This window comes from Grammomys surdaster, unplaced genomic scaffold, assembly GCF_004785775.1.
Source record: "Grammomys surdaster isolate TR1022 unplaced genomic scaffold, NIH_TR_1.0 270, whole genome shotgun sequence".
Taxonomy (NCBI): domain Eukaryota; kingdom Metazoa; phylum Chordata; class Mammalia; order Rodentia; family Muridae; genus Grammomys; species Grammomys surdaster.
The window spans coordinates 3,223,562-3,246,039 of record NW_021604711.1 but is presented as its reverse complement, the minus strand read 5'-3'; the positions used below and the strand labels follow the sequence as shown (position 1 = coordinate 3,246,039).

Genomic DNA, 22,478 nt, shown 5'->3' with positions numbered 1-22,478 from the left:
CAGAGCAATCCAGGAGAAGCTGAAAGAAGCCAGTTTGAATCATTCAGTGTGTAGAGGAGTTTGAGCCAGAACAGCTGAGATGACCATCCAGCTAGAGTTCAGAAAGAGCTAGAACGGATGAGCTCATTCAGCAATAAATCTCAGAAGTTGAAAACATTCTAGGCCAAGATAAGATTGTATAGAGGCTAGAAGCTTCCAAGACTAGACCTAGGTTAGCAGACAGAGGCAGTAAGCTTCGGAGATGGCAATTACATCAGGCAAATAAAGGATACGTTTACACCTTATTGTGCAGCACCCTTGGGACCATCCATTCATCCCTAGTATGATCTTGTTCTGAGGGATCTGAGTCCAGCTGTGTCCTCTAAAGCCAGGACATGAGCTGAGGGCTTATACCAGGAGCCTCACAAGCTGTTGGGAGGTACTCAACATGGGTTCAGAATAAAGACATAAAAATGAGATGTGTCTATTTGGGATGCTAGAGAGTTCCAGGTTGGGTAATTCATCAGACGAAGGATGGTAATTCATCAGACGAAGGACTTGCCTACATGTTAGGCAAGTGTTCTATCATTAAGTTGTAGCTCCATTTCTATTCATTTTGAGGCCACGCTCTGTCACCCAGAGCACGGAAGAGTTGATCTATGTTTCTTGGCGACTTTATCTGCCCCTCAGTGTCCCATGAAGTTTTGCCATTATTTAACTTAGTTTCAACAGTGACCCGGGACCTCAGGCCTTTGGAGTTAGCACGCTTGGTTTCCAGGAAGCAAGGGACTAGCCTCTCCTGGTGTCACTAGGGTTTTGTGCTATCCCAATCCACCGAGATTATTAACACAAGCGTTATCTGGTGGGATAGCACAGCCGCCTTTTCGAGGAGCTAGTGCGCAGGCGCACGTGGTAATTGGATGAAGGATGCGCTTGTGAAACCCTGGACGCCCTTTAGAAAGAGGACCTTGATTGAGTCGGCCCGGGATACGCAGTGCGCAGGCGCATGAGCACTTAAGCGAGAGCGCAGGCGCCCGCGGGGGCGCGAGAGTGACGTCACTGCGAGCGTCCGGAGGGCGAGGGCTGCGGGCAGTCCGACTCGGGAGCGTGGGTACTGAAGGCTGTGCAGCGGCTCCAGCGCCATGTTCGGCTCCAGTCGCGGCGGCGTGCGTGGCGGGCAGGACCAGTTCAATTGGGAGGATGTGAAGACTGACAAGCAGAGGGAGAACTACCTGGGCAACTCCCTGATGGCGCCAGTAGGCCGCTGGCAGAAGGGCCGCGACCTCACCTGGTACGCGAAGGACCGCGCGCCGTGTACCGGCCCGAGCCGTGAGGAAGAGCTGGCAGCCGTGCGCGAGGCGGAGCGTGAGGCGCTGCTGGCCGCACTGTAAGTGCCTGGGCTGCGGGGCGACAGCAAGCGCCGGGGCGGGATCTGAGTGGCCCTGGGACGGGGCTGGATGTGGGCGGGGCACGGGAAGGAAGGGGACGGAAGGGCCAGACCCTTGATGAGCATTCCTGACTCTCGCTCGCAGTGGTTACAAGAACGTGAGGAAACAGCCCACCGGCCTGAGCAAGGAGGTGAGTCTGAGATATGGTTCGAGGTCCGCAGGGTGGTTGGGGGTCCGTCTGTCCCAGCCTAGAACCTCCTGTCTTATCCCGCTTTCGCAGGACTTCGTGGAGATCTGCAAACGGGAAGGTGGAGACCCTGAGGAGAAGGGTGTGGACCGGCTGCTAGGCCTGGGCAGCGCCAGGTTAGGCCAGTTGGGGAGTCTGGGACAGGACTGGGCGGTGATTGAGAACTGTCATCAAATGCTCTGTCCCCTGCAGTGGTTCCGCGGGCCGTGTGGCGCTATCCCGAGAAGACAAAGAGGCTGCCAAACTTGGGCTGTCAGTGTTCACGGTAAACTTTGTCAACTCCAATGCACAGGATCCTGGGGTTTGGAGGTGTGTGTGATGAGGAGTCCCTGGGTGTCTCTCATCACAGCTACTCCTCTTATACAGCACCACCGTGTGGACAGCGAAGGCCCAAGTACTGCCCCATCTGTTACCAGGAAGAAGCCTCGTGCTGAGGACAAGGCCGAACTGGAGTAAGTTGAGTCTGCACGCATAAAGGGACAAAGCACTGCCTTAATTCTCTTAGTTTTACTGAGGTAGGTGGGCCTCCCTCTCTGGGCTAGTCTCAGTAGCTGCCATAGGTGACCCAGCAGGGTGATAGGTACAAACAGGAGGGTGACACTCAGGACCACGATGCTGGCCAGTTTGGTGGGAGGTGGAGCAGTTAAAGTGTAAGTTGGCTAGGGTAGTGGTGGCACACAACTTTCTTTAGTCCTAGCATTTGGTAGACAGAAGCAGGCTGATCTCTCAAGAGTTCTCACAAGCTGGTTCCAGGCCTTGGGATTTAGCTGTGTATGTCTGGTTACTTGTACTTTTGTGTCACCTCAACTTTGTACGTAGGGGATAGTTCCAAGCTAGACAAGGCTGCATAATGAGAACTTGTCTCCAAAGAGAGAGAAAGCCCACCTAGTTTGGCAGCATTCCAGCACTCACCCTTATGGTTATGGAGCCAGATACGAAGCTCATTTACAAATAAATGTAAACTCACAACATGTAGTAGTTATCAGTGCACAATGCTATGGCATAGACACTGCTCTATTCTGCCTTTCCCTGCTAGGTGAGACTATCCCACAGTAGAGTAGACTCTAGTCCTTCAGGCTTAGACCCTTTGTATGTATTGTTTCTTCCAGTGCAGAGAGCCATAAGAAAAGCAAGAAAGAAAAGAAGAAAAAGAAGAAGAAACACAAGAAACACAAAAAGAAGAAAGACAAAGAACACAAGAGGGAGGCTGACAGCTGCTCTTCATCTCCCTCTCCTGCCCGGTAAGCTACCTGGGGCATTAAGGAAATGGGGGGGGGGGCAAAGCTAGCCAGGCTAGATGTGGTGCTTGGCAGGGTGAGAGACCCTTCCTTTAAATGTCTTGTTGTCCTTGTCTTCGTAGGCCCAGACACCAGAGACATTCTGACTTCTCTCCCTGCTATAAGAGGAAGCGGGAACATAGCCAGGACAGTGGAAGGAACCCATCTCGCAGACGACAAGACAGAAGCTCGGATGACTGAGAATGTGGCTAGACCAAAGGACACCAGAGCCCTGGTTGCCCTGCCCAACTGAGCTCTGTGGGGTTTACAAAGCATAGCCACCAGACGCCAAGTGGCTACCAGCCCACTCCCTACTTGCCCAACTGTCTCATTCCTATGTGGGGTAAGGCAGGTGGCTGCTCCCTGATAGGATCCTGAGCCAAGCTTGCTCAGGGTCTATCTTGCCATTTGGAGGCAACCACTCCAGGTCCTCGAGTGGGTCCTGGGTTACCAGAGCCGAGTGGTTCTACGAGGGTAGTGCTGTTGCCTCATCCTCCCACCAAGGAAGATGTAACTGCCCAGGAGACTGTACTGCCACAGTCCAGGCCCTCGAGGTTTAGGGGTGTGTATTACTGATCACTTCTACTTTTTTGTATCAGCCCACTTTGTACTTAAGTAAATGTATTTTAAAAGTAGAGTGTATTATCTCACTGAGGACAGGTTAGGCTGGGAGCCCAGGGTTCCCGTCCAGTATACCTAAGGGCACTGGATCTAGGGACCAGAATCCTACATCATACAAGTGACCTAGAAGTTGGAAGAACAAATTTTTGTGGATCTGAATGCATCTGCTGTCTAAGAGGTTCAGTAGCCAGGTAACAGCAATTTTAAGAGCCTGTGTGCACACAGCAACTTGCTGGCAGCAAGTTCAGATTGTAAAAGCTATTATGCTGGGAGTGTGTACTTTTAGGCAGACCCCCAAAGTGTCCCTGAGAATCAAGCTGTGGCAGGTCTAATATGAGAGATTAGTTATCTAAGCAGCACCTCATGGGGGTGAAGGTCAGTCCACTTAGGCAGGGGCCCACTCAGAAGGATGGTAGACTTTGGATCTTCTAGTGGTCACACCTACCCAGAGATACGTACTCCAAGGCCGGCTGCCTTAGTTGTACCTATAAGACATGAGGGGAGTCAAGACATCCAGATCGTACCAACTTCCACTAGGGGCTTGAAGGGCACCTGTGTCCTTTAACAGGAAATGGCTCTCAATCTCAGGAGGCAGCCTGGTAGTGGTGGCACTGACACACAAGCCCATCAAATAGTTAAGAGACTTTATTCTAATAGCTATAATTACAGTGCTTGTCGAAATGAAAACTGAAAACAAGTATACAAAACAGTTGATTACTAATTGTGTATTGAAAGCAGTAAGAGGTTCCACGACACCAAATAAACCAGTTCTGAGATTTCCCCAAGATAAATTTAACAGCTCCAGCTTCTTCAGTGTTTATCAAAATACAAAAGAAAAAAGTAGAGGTCGTCTTTCGATGGCAAATCGGACCCTTGCAGGCTGAGGGAGGAAGCTACTTCACACATGGAGATGGGGGTGCTCCAGGATGTGGGTCTGTAATGGACCGACCCTCCCACCTTGCACGCACTCCTGCTGGTGAGACCCAGGCCTCCTGCCAGTGCGTCCAAGTGGGCCCAAGAGTAAGCTGGGTATGCAGGCTGCCACTGGGCCCAGCCACACACCAAGTACAAGCCAGGCCCTGCAGCCCACAATGGCTCCCAGCCCACCCCTAGATGACCGTGTGAGCACAAGTACAAGCACAATGCTATGGAATGCAGGTGACCCAAAGACAGGCGAGTCACGGGGGCTCTACTGTGACCATGCAGCGGATGGTGGTTTGTTCGTCACCTTCTCTCCTGTTCCCCCAGGGAAACAGGTGATCTGATAACTAGCATTCAGGCCATTAACTGCAAAACCTACACTAGGCATAGTCTCCGTTCTGTGTGTTCAAGTGTTCTTGTCCTGTATTTTTAACTATTTTTAAAAAATGCACTGAGTTTGGGTTAAAAACCAACCACCAAATGGATACCGACACCAGTCTACAGCCCAACGGCTCCCGGAGGCCAGGTGCCCCTACACCCAAATCCCTTCTCAGTACTGACAGTGAGTTGATTCTCTTTTTTACAATAAAAAAGCTAAGTAATATTGCATAGGAGTACCAGAAACTGCCTCAGTGGAAACAGAAACTATTTACATTAAATAAAAACCTGGCTGCAGGCTGCGTCTGCACATGTACAGCACGGTGCGATGCACACTGTGACCAACCCATGGAGACAGCTTCTGGCACTCAGGACCACAGAGTCGCACGTTTGCCACATGAGAGGAAAGCTGAGGGCGGAGAAGAGGAAGTGAGGGGGAGGGAGGGATCTGGTTCACTTCTGGTTCCGGAGCTGATTAGACAGCCAGTCTAGTCCTTCATAGAGCCCGTCCCCGCTGGTGGCACAGGTAGCCTGAATGTACCAGTTCCTGTGGCGTAGAGAGTGCAGCCCCAGCTTGTCTGTGATTTCGGCCGCATTCATGGCATTGGGGAGGTCCTGAGGGAAAGGAGGAATTAGTGACAGGGACCACAAGCAGCCAATCACCCCTCCTCTTTCTTCCCTGATACAGGTTGTCCTTCAGGGAAGGACCTTGCTGGTGCCTACCTGCTTGTTGGCAAACACCAAGAGAACGGCATCTCGGAGCTCATCTTCAGCTAGCATCCTCATGAGCTCTTCACGGGCCTCGTTCACACGCTCTCTGTCATTGCTGTCCACTACGAAGATCAAGCCTGAAACATGGCCACATTACTGCACATATTCAACACTTCCCACTCATCAACCCACAGGCTCTAGATCCAATCCTCCCACCAGCTTCATGCCCCAAAATGGCAAAGACCACAAGACTCAGCGAGCCAAGTATATCCCTTTGAGGCAAATAAGAGGAATCTAGGACAAGGACTGGCTGCTTACCTTGGGTGTTCTGGAAGTAGTGGCGCCACAGCGGCCGGATCTTGTCCTGGCCACCCACATCCCACACAGTAAAACTGATATTCTTGTATTCAACAGTCTCCACGTTGAAACCTGGGGGGAGGGGGGGAGGGTTACAGCTGAGGGCCCTCTGTACTCTGGATCCCCACACCCAACCCCTACCCTGGCCCTGGCCCAGCTTCTCACCAATGGTGGGAATGGTGGTCACAATTTCGCCCAGCTTCAGTTTGTATAGAATTGTTGTCTTTCCTGCAGCATCCAGGCCCACCATGAGAATGCGCATTTCTTTTTTGCCAAAAAGGCCCTTGAAGAGGTTTGCAAAGATATTCCCCATGCTTGTGGACAGGTGGAAGCGATACTGGCCAAAGACCTGGGAAAGAAAAGTGGTTCCAGTCCTGTTACATGCTGCCAGTATGGGCCCTGTGGCAGGTCAGAGACACCTACCTAGGAGTCTCCTGCCCCAAGCTTTCTCATATCCCCCTCCTGAAATCTCATGGGAGGATGGAAGACAATTCAATCCTAGGTTCCAGGTGGCAGAAAATAACCCTGCCCCTTGCCCACCAGACTCCCTAAGCTCCCCAAGGCCACACACATCAGTTCAGGAAGGCACAGATACCACAACAACCCCTTGTCTCCCAAGTCTAATCACTTGTCAGACTACAGGGACATTTAACTACAAGCATATATACTCACACTCTGGAGCTGGCACTAACAAGAGTGTTTTGAGAGACACAGGGTCTCTTAAAACCTAACAGAGCTCTTCACAAGAACAGAAAGAACCACCTTATATCTCTATACTTCAAAGTGTTAAAGTACCCACAAATTGCAACTAAAGACATAGTCACACCCTAAAGCTCAATACTACAAGCCAAATGTTCCACCAGCCCTGGTAGCAGCAAGAGAAGACAAGCCTGCAAGAACTGTGATGTCACCTCTCTAGGCATTTCTGTCAGCCTGGGTCATGGGAGACAGTTGTTAAGACTGTGTTCTATCTCAAGTAGCCCAAGAAGGAAGAGATTCAAACAATAAACCATTAGCAGCACATTCCTTGAGACCTACCTATGTAAGGGGATATTATGATGATAGACACATGTGCGGATGTGCCCCTGCAAGGGAATATGCATACTTAGTAGGGCCCACTGGAAGGTGCGGATGTGCCCCTGCAAGGGAATATGCATACTTAGTAGGGCCCACTGGAAGAAAAGAAACACTAGGCAACTTAGCTGGTACCAATTTACCAGGGCCTATCAAATGTTAAGGGCTTCTGGAAAGGATAGTAAGGCTTCCCTGGGTCTGGCCTCACCATTTGGTGACCACTTTGATCTTCACTTCTCATCCAAATGGATTTACTGCTTTGCTTTGTCAAATGCCCAGTTAACTAATAATAATAATAATAATAATAATAATAAAAGCAAACAGAAGCCCATAGAGCCTTCAGAAAGAGTTGCCTGTGTATTCAAGGCTACTGACCCACAAGGAAAAAGAATGATATGGCTTCCCTATATATTGTCCCTCTGTGCTGCCATAACAGAACATCACAAAGTGGGCAACTTAGCAACAACAAATGAAGTAAACATCCCAAATCACCATCTGGCAAGTTGGATGTCTGGCCCTAAGGTGAGGTTTTCAGCTGTATCCTTCAGGAGAGGAATGCCATGATCTCATGTGGCAAAGTTAAGTGTGAACTTACTTTCAAAGTCCTCCTCCTGATGGCCCTTATCCATTCTTGAGGCTAGAAGTTTAAGAACCAAACACCTGCCCAACATTATTATTGCACTGGGGTTTAATTTCCCATATACAAACTTTGGAAAGTACATTCAGATCACATTTAATATGTGAAACACAAAGGATTAGTAGTACTACAACATGGACTACAGACAGGACCACCTGGCATCCCCCTTTCACCTGCAGGTGTGTTAAGGGGCATTCTGCGAAAGATTCTATTCATCATTCGTCAGGGTTCAGTTCTGTGACATCTTATTACACTGTGAAAATGGTTGACTTTTTAACAGTCACTTCCACTAGCCACTGTTAAGCAGGCTTTACAAAGAAAACCTTCCGTTTTGGGGGAATACCCATAAAAGTTATACATTACATTGTCGTGTTCAGTGGGCTAGACCCAACTTTCTAGCTGATGTGCTAGCACCATGTCACAGGTATGGCTCACAGGACCCCTTCATACCATCTCTAGTACACTCCAATGTTCTCTTTTTAGGTAATGTAATCAAAGAGTTATATGATGCTTAAGTTTAAGCAAATGGACATTCTGCACTCCTTAAAATCACTACCCATAGGGGAATAAAAATATTGAGACAGAGAAATAGGAGGTGTTGAGGATTGCATACCCAATTCTTTACTTTATCAGCTAAGACAGAACAATAATGATACTTTTAGCACTAAAGACATTTTACTTCATATTTGTTTGCTTTTTTTTTTTTTTGAGACAGGTTTCTCTGTGTTGCCTTAGTTATCCTTGAACTTCCTCTGTAGAACAGGCTACCCTTGAACTCACAGAGCTCCACCTGCCTCTGCATCCAAGGGGTGGGATTAAAGGTGTGCATCACCACTTCACTTCCTATGTACTCCTTCCTCAGGAAGTTCCCAGAAGGATCCCAGGATGGGTTGAACAGTATAGAGGCCAAGGTGACTAAACCTCAACCAACCGAACATACTCCAATCCCTGGAACATTTGTCATGGATTAGATCCAGCTAAGAGTACCTTCAGCCCTTCATGGAGTGGGGTCTGTGTAAGAGTAGCTGAACCACAGGACAGAGATGTTGGGTACTTCCAGAATGCCCCAGAAGATATGAACATAAGCAGCTCTCAAAGCCTAGCTTCATCTCTCTTTAAAAGCCTCTGACAGAGATTTCAAAAAGCAAAAAGAGAGCTTTTTTGGCTGGAAGCAAGCCAAAACAGGAGACAGACTACTTAAAAGAAAAGCCACCAGGGCTGGTTAAACAGCCCAGAAGTGTTCCAGAGGACCTGAATTCAGTTCCCAGTACCTACATGGTGGCTCACAAGCTTCTATAATGGGATCTGGTGCTCTCTTCTGTCATACAGGCATACATGCAAATAGAGCAGTCATATACTTAAATAAATAAATCTTAGAAAAGCCACCACAAAAAACCAACCTACCAAACAAACAAAAAACCCAGGGTAGGGATGGAGCTCAGTTGGCAGATCATCCATGAAGTGCCTAGTTCAATCCCCAACACTACATAAACAGGGTATAGTGTGCATGCTTGTAAAGCCAGAACTAGGGAGATAGAAGTAGAAGATCAGAAGTTCTGCCTCAGCTACTCAGCAATTTTGAGGCCAGCCTAAGCTACAAGAGACCTCAAAAACAGTGTGAGATATGGTGTCTCATGCTTTTAATCCCACCAACCAGGAGTCAGAGGTAGATAGCTCTGAGTTCAAGGCCAGAATGGTCTAAAAAGTAAGTTCCAAGTCACATAAGGGACATAGTGAGACCCTGTCTCAAACAACAATAAAATACCCCAAAGCCTGAATGTATCAGTACAGATGCCCACCAAGTAAGAACAGGATATTGGAACAAAGGAAAATGAGGGACACAAAAAGTTCAAAATGAAGGCTCCCAGGAAGCAAAATAAGAAAAATATAAACACAAGATGATGACAGAAATTATGAAACTAATCTGGAACATATAGTGAGACTGTCAAAGAAAAAGAAGGAAGAAATCTAAGTATTAAGTCATGCCTGGAATCCCAGCACTGAGGCCAGCGGACACCAGCCTGAACTAGTCTGAGACCTTACAGTAGAAAACACTAAGAAACAAAACTAATTACCAAACAAAGGAGGAAGAGCATGACGACAACAGGAGAGGAAAGTGGAAAGAAGTGAGAAGAGAAAGAAAACAGATGGACAGGACAGATTGACAAGACTAACTACAGAGAGGAGACTCTTTGCTAGGCAAGAGGAGCACATGCTCCAAGAGCTGCTGCCTGCTGCCAAAACACTCTGTGACAATGACAATGCAGTGCTGGTGGGAGGAAGACTCTCAGGCAACGCTCTTTAAAAATTCTGAGATTATGGCTCTCAACCTTTAATTCCTACCAATTATAGATAGTTAAAAACAATTTCAACATGACAAGGCATCCCATGAGGATCCAAACCAGGCAAAAGAAAGTGAGCCCAAGATGAATCAAGAACAGAGTCACTAGATGCCACAGAGCAGGAAGCACTCAAGTACAGGGGAAAAAAACCCAAGGAGACAATACACAAAATTTATTTTAAACAAAAAAGCTCCACAGAAGCAGGTTAACTCTCTGCTCTGCATCAGTTGTTCATGCAAAAAATTCTACCTTCCTTCCAAATTAACACATCACCAATGGTTACCAATGGGGAAACAAAAGGGAGCCACCAGTGTGACAGGAGGGCTTGGTGAGGCAGAGGGGGGCATCAATTTAGTTCTTTATGTTCAGATGCTGTGTAGAATCCAATAGTGGTAGTGCTCACTACCCATGTATGAGCAAATATATGATCCCAGCAAGGTTGAGGCAGAGTTCAAGATAATCAATCCTTGACTATAAATAGTGGGTTAAGGACAGTCTGAACTACATGAGACCCTGTTTCAAAAAGAAAAGCACCCCCAGAAAATCCAGAGGAAGACAGGGGGAAAGGATACGTGCACCCCTCAAGTCCCTACAGCAGTAGACAGACACTCTGAGTAACTGTGTCTAGTGGTGGGGACCTCAGCCAAGTTTGACTGCATAGCTGCATGAGTGCCTCATTGTCCATGACTACTGTTATCCACTGCTGCTTTCTTGCATGTGATCTAACACGGCCCACAGCTGAGTAGCCTTTTATGTGGAAAGGCCATGAGAACCACAGTGAATATCTTCTTTCTTTTTTAACAAGAATCACCAAAAGGGAGAAGCAAACATACACTTCAGTGATGAGCTCCAGATTTAAGACATTCAACAATGTAAGCATGTAGATTCACCCTGCTGTTCACACAGGCAGATCTAATAGGCACTTCTGTGTCCTCATGGGGTCCCACCCACTGCTTCTAGAACAGATCCAAACCCAAGGGAGCCTCCACAGACAGAAAAGCCTAGTGGCTACAAGGGCCAATCACCACCAGAGTCTCTGAGCACAGGCCCTGACTGCTTGAAGCCCAGTCAAGTTGCTGTCACCTTCCCTCTACAATCCCACATATAAGCTAAACCTGCTTTTCAGGTTCTTCTGCATTACTCCGTTAGCAGGCAGTGAAAACAGACTTCCCAGAGAGCCTCTTGCTAGTTTATTCTGCCTCCCAAACCACCAGAGGGAGTGCTTCAGGCAGAAGGACTCACAACCACTAAGTTAGATAGGGTCAAGAAAGTTAATTCTTTTGGGGAGTCAAGGACAATGGTTGAAGCAGCTTCTCTGGCAACCACACTCCCTACACCACACTCTCTGTCAGTAGCAGGCCCTTCCTGGTCTCTTAAGTAAAGGTCTCTTAAGTAAAGGTGAGAAAACATCTATTCCAAAGGTGAGTCCACACCTATTCCACAATGAATAAATGAATGCAACCTGACTAGTTTAGCAGTTGAACAGGAGCCAGGAGGGTCGATGTCCTTCCACAAGACTCAGAAAAAGACAGACAACCTTTTCTAAATCAGACTGTACAGGTTTGCCATTTTCCTCCAATTATTACCACTATTTTGAAAGAATCCCAGTAGGAAGAGAAGTTTTCTGCTCTGGGCTGCAGACTCAACAGAATGTTCTGCTCTGAACAGGACTCATACTTACTACCTGAATGAAAAAATTGGTGAAGTCTTAAGAGTTAGTTCCTTACAGGGGGCTAGAAAGATGGCTCAAGTCCTTAACTCCACCCAGCTCCAGATGTGAAGCCCTCTTCTGGCCTCTGCAGGAACTGCATGCAGGGACAACACAAAAACACTGGAGCCAGAGCTATATGAGATCCTGCCTCAAAAATAAAGTTTAGCCACATTCATTAAGTGTATATTCTCAGCTATCACGTTTGAGGAAATTTACCAAATCTAAAACTTTTCCTAAAGAACTTGAATACAGTATAGAACACTTTCTAACTAAAGTTTTTAGAAAAGAGCACCAGTGCTCCAAAATCAAATAAAAGAAAGCCTGCAGCTTAAAAAGGGCTTTAACATGGCCACATATTGACCTCTGTACATACTGATTTTTGTACATCAACAGAGACTGAGTATGTCTCCTCCTACAGCCTCGGGTCTTCACATGCCTCTCAACTAAACATTCCAGGCTTCTAGGTCTGGTATGTTCACGCAATCCAAGTACTGTTCTACATTTTGTCATTATTGCATAAAATTTACTTAAGAGTCAAACTGAATGTGCTGATATTAGGGCTGGCAAGTACTCTTGTAAGGGCAAACCTGTGACTCAGTCAACAGTTCCAGGATAAGAGCTGAAACACATGCCGCTCTGCACACAGCCTCCTCGAAGCTTCTTCAGGGCAGGGGAAACCCACCAGGTCAGATTTGTAGGTAGGATGATGAGTGAAACTGAAGTTAGAACATTCTTTGCAAATTTAAGGTGAACCCCCTACAAATCAGTGTGTATACCCACACTCAAGTAAAACTCTCTGAGCTAAGTTTTAGAACTATAGTAACTAGAATGCTGAACCTCATCTTTATTCTGCTTCTCCCTTTATTTTTAAACATTACCATTTCTTTTTTTTTTTTTTTTGGTTTTTCGAGACAGGGTTTCTCTGTGTAGCCCTGGCTGTCCTGGAACTCACTCTGTAGACCAGGCTAGCCTCGAACTCAGAAATCCACCTGCCTCTGCCTCCTAAGTGCTAGGATTAAAGGCGTGCGCCACCACCGCCCGGCAAACATTACCATTTCTTAACATAACTAAATGTCAAACATGTTCACAGCCACATTAACTCTATACATCAGCAGCTCTAAGCAGATGAAACTGGGCTATCACTGTAACTAGAACTACAATAAGGAATTTATGAAACATTATTTTTGAGAATTACTAAGGCTCCAATGGGGAAACATCTTGCCACATTATTTGGGTAAATCTTCTTGGAGCAGAAACCTACTGTTCTGTGTCTTGTCATCCTCTCTGTAATAGAATCTGGACTTGTAACTGGAATCAGGGCTTCCAGAATAAAATGCACATTCTGGAGTTTCCTGCAGCACTGCATACTTACAGGAGCTACCCAGGAGCCACAGAACCACACCCAAACACAGTAGTTCTCAACCTGCGGGTCTTAACCACTTTTAGGGGGTCATGTATCAGGTCTGGGATTCACAATAGTAAAATTACAGTTATGAAGTAGCAATGAAATAATTTTATGGATGGGTGTCACAACATAAGAAACTGGAATAAAAGGTCAAAGCATTAGGTAAGTTGAGAAACACTACCCTAATACATACAGCTGCCATTTTTTTTTTAACTTAGGCAGGAAGTACAGATGGCCTCTACTTATCTCACTGGAAAAACTCCAAAACTAGATACAGAATTGGAAATAGCAGCAGAGCATTATGTTTGCTCCCCCAAACCATAGACAAACAAAGCAAGAAACACATCTAAAATGGTGGAAATCACAGTATGACCACACAACCATCATGAAATCAGGGGACAAGGCTCAGCTTGGCCCCTCCTAGTGACACTATAGTCACTTTTTCTGTCTTCATACCTTAGCCCACTCAACATGACTTCATGACTGCCAGCCTAGGATAAATCTGGTGCTTCTGAGGAAGTCCCTATCCTGACTCCTTGAAAGGGCCAAGTTGGCTGTATCCCTGAGACCCTAGCCCTTTCTCTTTTCTTGAGCACATATATGGAGCACGCAATTTGTGTATAGGAGACAAATTCCAGCTGGCTATAAACAGGTGCAACTTATTTTGGTCACAGAATGGAATTGAGGAGAAATAATCCAAGATCATAGCCTGATCTCCTACCTTCAGATCCACATCCATGTTTGCTAACATGCACATTCTCATGAAGCTGAACCTCCAAGTGACTGTGGCTTCTCAATGGCCACCCCTGCTCCACTGGTCTTTACAGAGGGCAAAGTATACAAAGTCAAGCCAAGTATCACATACCCATATATAATACCACCATCCCTGGGCTCAGGAGAAGCAGGAGGACAAGAAGAGCATTAATTTCTGTTGAAAGGCAAATCAAAGTAATACAGCTTTGCCAGATTACCTCTTTATGAGCTTCCCCCACACCCAGAAAACACACACACACACACACCCCAGTGAAGCCAAGGGATCTAGACCTGGCATCCCAGAAGCCCTTTTGACACTGAAGAAAAAGGGAACTGAACAACCAACAGCTACCTCATGGTGCTTTCATAAAATAAGCTCTTCCTCAAACCAGCTACAATTAGCAGGGTACTCTTCTACTGAAACGCAATGTTAATGTTGCATCCAGCCATACTGTGGACAAAGAGTCAGATAGCCACTAGAATACTTAATGAGTTTGAATAAATCAATCTTCAAAACTTGACTTTCACTATCACCATGGCTCAGATCTGTAATCCTAGCACTACAGAGGCTGAAGCAGACAGAAGGACTGTCCTGAATTCAAAGCCAGCCTGGCCTACAGTTTAAGATTGTCTCATGACAACAAAAACAATGAGCTAGAGATGGTTCAGTACTGTTAAGTACTGCTCTTACAGAGGGCAGAGTTCAATTCCCAGAACTTACATCAGGATGCTTATAAAGGTTTTTAATACAGCTCCAGGATCTGACATACCATAGGCTCCTTGAACATCTGCACTCACTTACATATTCATATAAAGACATACACACATAATTTAAAAATTAAAAAAGTATTAATACATCATTTTTAAACTAAAAAACAAAACCCCTATCTCTAGTTTAGGGAACTTACATTCTGAGAGTAGGAAGTGCCCCACCCCTTCTTTTGAAAAACTTGTTCTTCAGGAAGAAACAGAGGAGTAAAAGTGTACAGGAAGGCTGAGCTGTCACTAGGCTCCCTTAGCTTTGGTCCTGCCCCACCCTGCTGGAGTGAGGCACACACACAGAACAAAGACCAAATCCCCAAGTCCGCTGTCCTTCCTGAGCCTGGCACTGCTAGCCACACACCACACACTCCTATTTCCCCACCATCCCAATGTCAGAAAAGCTTCTCTAAAACATTCTGTAAGTTTTTTTCTCTAAACCAGACACCTGTTGGTGCCTCTCCTTAGTTTTCAGAGGCCGCCTCTTACGTCACCCAGTGCATTCTCTAGCCACTGCCCCTATTCTCTGGGTTAAGTAAGGCTTACCCATGTTTCCATATTCAGCTTTTCCATCAAAATCTCTTTCCCAAATGTCCATCCAGTTCTTCAGACCCAAACCATGGAGACTTGCTGCCTCCACTCCCCACTACACTACAACAAGTGAATTAATCAGGTGCAAAGTGGCACCAGTAATGAATGTTAGGACCCTCACATTTAGTACCTATGAGAACTGTCTGGTGCCTACCATGTCCTCAAATCCACTAGGTCTGCCATCTGGAAAAGAAGCCAACAGACAACCTGACATTTGCACAAGACCGAAGATCCCCCATGAACCTACCCCAACAATGACATCACAGGGACGCAAAGGGAAGTAACGTCTATCAAAACTCTGCTTTAATGCTAGGCCCAGTCATTTCCATACAAAGGACAGGGGGGTGGCTGGCTACTGAGGCATTGCCAACCACAGCAACCTCAAGGATATCCCACCTCAAAGAAGTAATTTTTTCCCTGAAAAATGAGGACAACTTTTGTTAAGGTGCTGAAGAGAACAAAATGCACTATCCTTGACTTACAAAGGTAAGCTAGGTAAAGCTGGGTTCCTGGAAGACTTGGAACATCTGTTAACATTATGCCAAAGAAAAGCTTTCTCTTCCTGTGATCACGCTTAGGCTATCACAGAGGGATTTCCACCTACATGAAAACCACACGAGTGGCTAAGTGCCAGCCATATTGCCTCCCTACCTGATAGAACCAAAAGGGTTCCCACAGATTTCAAAATACCCTAAGGACTACGACGCTGCTTCCGGGACCAGGGCACCCTCTCTCTAGTCCTGTCCTCCATACAGCTCCTGGCAGGTTTCCAAACTCAAGAGTACACTTACCAGCTCAGAGCCCTTCTGTCAATTGTCCTGGACTACTAAAAGGTCTCTGGTTCCTTCCCCAAAGTTGTCAACCTTTTTCTATCATATCTCTGCAAAAATGCCACCTTACAGGTGACGTTTCTGCCTCCTTGGATAGGCAACACCCATACATGTTGTTTTAAGGAGGGGAAGAGGTGGGATCTCTCACTGAGCCTGGAGTTTACTAATTCATTTGGAATGGCCTACTCCCAAAGTGCCAGCGATCCTCCTGTCTCTGCCTTCCTAGTGCTGGGATTAGAAGGTCTGTGTGTGAAGGAGGGGGGGAGGGTTAGTCCTCATGCTTGTGCAGCAAGTACTTTACTCACTGACCCAACTCCTTAGTTAGTCCTCTTTAAGACCTACATTCATTTCAGTGTAAATTACATATATTTAGCCAGGCATGGGAATCAGAGGCAGTCGGATCTCTGTGAATTCAAGACCAGGCTAGTCTACATAGTCTAAGATGGCTTAAGATGAACACTCCAATACTATCCATGGACAAGTAGCTTTGTGCCCAATGCTAAGGCTACCATTTCCATCTTCTTCCACTAGGTACTCCTTATCAGAGGCAAAAAGCAATGTTGTTTTTAAAAATTAAAAGGTTTAAAAGTTGAAAAAAAATTAAAAGGCCCATGGGATATTAAAAAAAAAAATCACACACCTATGGAGAGGCTAATCTTAATGACTTTCAGGAAAAATCTACAGGCCCAACAACAAGGACTGTTGCACTGTTTTAAACTATGTACAAGTTGTGCCTCTGTGCAAACATTCCTACATCTGTAACTTCTGGAGACTTGGTGGGTGCACAGACCTGGGAACTTAAGATAAAGGGAAGGAAGGCACAGAGGAAGCAAGGTATGTATGCATCAAACTTCCTCCAGAACTAGCATCTCTAAACACACATTGCAATTAATCACATAGGTGTGTCCAAAGTCTGATGACTTAAGAGTAATGTTAAAAGCTGAAAATAATGCCAAGCAAACTTTCACCACCAAAGTCACTGTAAGACAGGAGTATGTAAATATAACTGTCTGGATCAAACAAGGAAGAAGTGCATTCTCATCTATAGAACAGGGAGCTTCAGAGAACACTCACACCTGAGGCCACCTAGACCTGCCTTCACTCTCATTCCTCAGCAATAAGTCTCACTAAATCTAGAAACCCCTTTCTTGGCCACAGGCACCTAAACTATCCCAACAGAATTAAACAAAACAAAAAACGTGTTAGAGGACACCTAGAGAATCTAGGCCACAAAAGTTCCTGTGTCAGTATATGGTACTGCAAAAATATTTTGACAACTGATACTGACAAAAAACAAGAACCCTTTGGAAAGAACTCTGGTTAAAGCATTCTACCTAATAAATATACTTACCTTTATAAATACTAATTAAGAAGACTTTTTAATTCTACCACACACTTCTCAATTCCTGAAATGTCCAAAGATAATAATAACCAAGTCCCACGAACGATATACAGCAGTGATTCTCAGATATGGAAGCTATTGGCCACCTGAACTTTAATTAATCACCCCCAGTTGCTGTCTGTAAAATATGCCTGCCCAGCCTGGTGGCACACAGCTGTAATTCCAGTAGGCTGTAATCTCCAAAGGCTAGGCAGGAGGATCTCAAGTTTAGGGAAAATCTGTACTACACAGTGAAACCCTTCCTGATGAACAGCACCAATAAAATATTGGCCTGCCTTCCAATTTTCTGTCAATGCTGCTCTTATCACTTAGAACTTCCCCTATTATCAGGGCCTGCAGAGAGTGCCACTGCTTGGCTGCTGACAGACTACCACTAGACTGTTACCACTGTGAGTAAAAAATCAGGAAACAGGATCAGATAAGAGTATATGGAGGCTGGGTTCTCATCAGCCTTACCACTATCTGTAGAAGGACAGGGTGGTGGAACTTGGGTGAACACCTAAAAGGTCCTCCTGGAAATAAAGAGATTGAATGTGCCTACACTAACAAGTTTTCCAGCTAGTCAGGTCACTTGACCCACCTGAGAGGGCTGAGTTACCTTTAAGGACATTGACAAACTGCATAAACCAGTATCTGTAATCTGCATCACAATCAATATTGGACACAGACCTTGGTGTGTAAATAAGGAATCCCAATATATACACACTCCCACCCTCACTCGCCACCCCGCTATCTTTAACTTCTCAACAGGCAGTGTCAAATCTTCAATAGCAGATACAGCACACACACAAAAAGATGCTGTTGCTTGTCAGATCTCAACTCAAAGAAAATTTCAATTTTCTCTCCTCACCATCTCTGACAATTTATTGAAAAGGTCAAAGGGATTCAAGAAAGCCAACAGGAGAGAGAAAGACCATGAATGAAAGACATAGCAGCCTAGAGCAGGCTGGGTCTGATGGGCTCCTCAGTGAAAATGACACAGCCCTTGTGATTAAAAGTGGATGTAAACCTGTAAACCAGAGTCAGGAGGTGGTGGTTTATTTCTTTAATCCCAACACCAGATTTCTGAGTTTGAGGACAGCCTGGTCTCCAGAGGGAGTTCTGGGACAGCCAGGGCCACACAGAAAAACCCTGTACATCAATGTAACATTTAATTCTAAGAATCTGAAAAAATACATTGACTCAAAAATTTTAAACCATCGTGACAAGCTATTGCATGAACTTGCACAACAAGTTTTTTCTCTTGGTTAGGCTGCCTGACACTGTATTACCACAACAACTGCTGGTCTAATTTACCTTTACATTTAAAAAGGGGGGGGGGAGTATTTTGAAGCCTATCTGGTCCTGGGCAAAGGAAGTAGCCTAGTGGAGCAAAGAGTCTGGACATCCATTGTACAAGGTGCAAGAGGCATAGTGGACATCCCAGCTGCACGATTTACAATCAGAACTGTGTGTGAGGGGCACAGAACTAGTTATTGCTACTTTCCTTTCAGGATGAGTAGACTGAGTATGAGTCAGCTGTTATTCACACTGTCTTAAACCTTGTGTGCAGTGCTAGAGATCCAAACCAAGACTTCCTGCAGGCTAGAAAACCACTCTACCATCTAGCTCCTAAACCTTTTTGAAGTAGCAATTCTGTTCTCTGCCTCACAAGCAAGAGAACAATGTGGTGATCCAGTGACTCAGACCCATTTTCAAACCAAAGGATAAGTGATAAACATCCCAATAAGGGAAACCTTTATGCCACGGAGACAATGTAGCTCCAACAATGTAGTTCACACATCTGTGATTGGCCCTTACACCACACAACTCTGGAGAAACAGAGAAGGCAGGTAGTAACACAGTGCATCAAATCTCACAGTCTAGGCTATTTCTGATAGTGCTGCTCAAAGCTCAAAGGTGAGGACATTACAGTCACCCATGCCAGACACTGTAGATACTGGTTAAGACAGAGGAGACACATGAGGCCAGCACACAAAGCACCATGGCATCTCACCAGTCTTCTGACAGACACAGCAGAAAACACCAGAATCAGCCTGCAGGAAAAACTGCTGACCACTAGCTGTGAAACAAGAACTACAACAGACTACTCCAACATGGGTTGTGGCATTAACTACTGGGCTCTCCAGTGACTTCTGGGACCAAGAGCAGCTGACCCTTCCTTTCCTGACAAAACAGCCACTTGCTATTTGAATGGAGAATTCTTTCTTGATGTGAGCAGATTCCCTAGCATTTAGCCTTTGTTATATGAAGCTAGACCATACAACATATGTAGCTAGCTACATTACAATCTGACACGGCATGACCACCCTGAATGGACAGTCAGAATTGTGTACTGGATCTGGTCTCTGTACCTGCAAATTGCTCAGAGACGGAGAGCAGGTTATTCCATGGGCAGGTTAAAGATTCTCCAATTCAGAATGGCCTTTTTAATCCACCCAAAAGTACATAAAGAGAGTCAGCCAAGAGGCGAAACAAGGCTCAAACCCCTCCAGAGTCCACCGGGCTCTAGAGTGCAGACCCCAATGCAGATCTCACCGAGGATATACGGGACTCAAATCACGACTAACTGGGGATCACAGTGGGCATTCTGGGATCCCCCGAGATCCGCATATGCGAGTGTAAAATCCCAGGATCTGGTTCATCAGTTCGGAGCCCCTGTCCGACACCTGTCCCTTTCCTTTCCCTCTTCCTTCAACTTCAGTCTTCCAGGCCGACAGGAACCGGACTCGAGAGACAGAGGAGGAAGACCTCGCCACCGAGTGACCTTGACGGCGTTTCAGGGCCACTCCAGCCTCAGTTTCCCCAGGCCCAACGTTTATGCCGTATATGAAGCTGCCGGCCAGCCTTTAAGAAGGGAAACCCCGTGACCCCTACGCCCTGCTCCCCGCTACCGGTCTCCCGGGCCGTGGAGCCTAGGAGAGGCGCAGAGAGGAACAGCAGGAAACCTGGCTTCCTGGAGAAGAGCCGGCGTCCTGGCCGGACTTCCGGGCTGCGGCCCGCGGCGGGCGGCCAGGCGTAAGGGCCGCGGAGTGGGGGAGGGCCAAGCGGCCGTGGGCGACGCGGGACTGGGGGGCGCCCTGATCCTCTGTCCGGCCTGCCGCCAAGCCCACTGAGCACAGACCTCAGGCCGCCCGACCAGACTCGGTTCTTAGCAATCACTGCCGAGCGCCCCTCGACTCCCTCGATGATCAACCCGTGGCCTCCCTAGTTTCGGTCTCAGAGCGCCCTGCGTCTCACCTCCGCGGCGGCTGCTCCCAGCCAGGCGTTGGTTTCGCTCCCACAAGATGGCGGCGCTGACGGCAGCCACGTCAGCGCCTGCCGCGGGGCACGCCGGGGGAAGAGGGCGGGCACACGGGAGGCCCCGCCCCTACACGGATAGCGCTTGCGCGTCTGCATCTTGTAGCCTTCACGGGGCGGAGCTGAAGTCGCTCTGTTTCCGGATCGGGTCCCGGGCTAGCACACTGGCTCCCGGGACTAGAATGAGCAAGGGTGTGGTGTATGGATTTCCGTGTCCGCCGGCGCGTGCGCACGCGTACCTTCCTGCGGAATTCCAGCCCATTCCGCGGATGCGGGGGTTGAGGCCAGTAAGCTTCTAAAGCGCAAAGGTCAGAGTGGGAAGGTCGTGTCAGCGCTAGGGGTTGTGTGTGTCTTTCTCTGAGTACCCCAGGGCCTCTAATATTCCATCTGAGCAGGGGCACTGAAGAGAATGATGTGACTGACAGGTGACCAAAATGGGAAGAGGTACAGGCCAAATATCAGACAAGCACTATGTCCTTACACTGGTCTTGGACCTGTGTGCACGCTGACTGAGAGGACCAGAGACCTGCGTAGGCATAGCACTGCCCTACAGACAGTGATGGGGTGGCCTCCTTCAGGGTGCAGGTGAGAAGGAGGAATCTGTTAACTCTCCCCATCTATGCAGGAACCAGGCCCAGGCTCTGTCCTCCCTATTCAGTTCTTCCACCCCGTGTGCTGTTGGGAGGACTCCCACAGGCAGGAGATGTTGAGGGACCTGGGAGATTCTTTTGAGCCTGGAGCCCTATCAATTGAGTAGGCAGGAGGGAGATCTGTTACTTGGGCCTACTTCAGCTATTGTTGTGTCCAGGCACAGGGTGCAGGGCATTCTCACTGTATTTGGGGGTTGAGACCTCCAGAGCTTTCTCCCCAGAGTTGTGGGTGCTGAGCCTGCCAGGATTCTATGCAATAGTCACCTTCTTGACCCTAAACACATCCCTTTCGATTGGTCAGGGCTCCATTTTTAAATGCTGCTTCTGTAAACATGTATGGGGGTACCTTCCTGATCTCTCCCACCCTCAACACACAGCAAGTGTTAATGCAAAGCCTTGGGTGGTGCTGCCCACTACACATACTAGAGAAATGTCAGGATATCTCCAGAGGCCTGTGATTTGAGCCATGTCAGACGCCTGTCTTAGCCTTAGACAGAGATGGGATGTCCAGAAAAACCACAGGTTAATAATCAAGAACCAAACTCCCTTTCTGTACTTAAAAAGGCAAAATTCGAAAAAAATAGAGACAGGGTGGTAGTCATTCTATTTATCCTAATGTGACCTCTGTACATTGTAGTCCTCAAAAAGCCACTCTGTACCCTATAAATAATTATTTGTGTCAGTTAAAATTTTAAACAGCCATTGTAGATATTTAATATCCACATGTGTAATGGATATAGTACATTTGAAGTGGACCCTACTACTAAAACCTAGACAGGCTCTTCCCACCTCCCTAGGTCAGTTAAAGCTCCAGTGAAATTTTCATATTGCACATGAACTTTGAGTGTTAAATTGTATATTCACTTAAATATAGTTTTTCAAGATTTATTTATTTTATCTATGTATGTGAGTACCTATAAATATGTATGTATACCGTATGGGTGCCTGGTACCCAAAGAGTCCAGAAGATCCATTGGAACTGGAGCTCCAGATGTTTATGAGTTACTATGCAGGTTCTGGAACCAAACCCAAGGCCTCTACAAGAGCAGCAAGTGGACTTGACCACAGAAGCGCCACTCCATCCCCACGTGTGTATCAAAAAGGAAGTTGGACAACTGAACTGAAGAAACGGTTCATACTGCTCT

General features: G+C 46.8%; 2 protein-coding genes across 4 annotated transcripts; one reads left to right on the top strand and one right to left on the bottom strand.

Moving 5' to 3' along the window:
• The first annotated feature begins 1,039 nt into the window (after positions 1-1,039).
• Positions 1,040-5,899, top strand: CUNH1orf35 (chromosome unknown C1orf35 homolog). 2 transcript variants are annotated; one of them, XR_003712498.1, is made up of 8 exons: positions 1,040-1,366; positions 1,512-1,557; positions 1,648-1,730; positions 1,807-1,879; positions 1,981-2,066; positions 2,724-2,855; positions 2,975-3,453; positions 5,500-5,899. XR_003712498.1 is itself a non-coding variant. In XM_028776473.1 (7 exons), exons 1-7 carry the CDS (start codon positions 1,122-1,124, stop codon positions 3,090-3,092), a joined length of 783 nt encoding a protein of 260 aa, XP_028632306.1. In that variant the 5' UTR covers positions 1,040-1,121; the 3' UTR covers positions 3,093-4,303. The 2 variants fall into 2 exon arrangements, 1 of the variants encoding a protein (XP_028632306.1); XM_028776473.1 differs by lacking the exon at positions 5,500-5,899 and having other exon boundaries at positions 2,975-4,303.
• Positions 4,140-20,714, bottom strand: Arf1 (ADP ribosylation factor 1). 2 transcript variants are annotated; one of them, XM_028776474.1, is made up of 5 exons: positions 20,624-20,714; positions 6,045-6,228; positions 5,841-5,951; positions 5,535-5,659; positions 4,140-5,426 (listed from the first exon to the last, which is right to left on the bottom strand). In XM_028776474.1, exons 2-5 carry the CDS (start codon positions 6,190-6,192, stop codon positions 5,265-5,267), a joined length of 546 nt encoding a protein of 181 aa, XP_028632307.1. In that variant the 5' UTR covers positions 6,193-6,228; positions 20,624-20,714; the 3' UTR covers positions 4,140-5,264. The 2 variants fall into 2 exon arrangements, with proteins under 2 accessions (XP_028632307.1, XP_028632308.1); XM_028776475.1 differs by lacking the exon at positions 20,624-20,714 and adding an exon at positions 20,508-20,616.
• Positions 20,715-22,478: the final 1,764 nt, after the last annotated feature.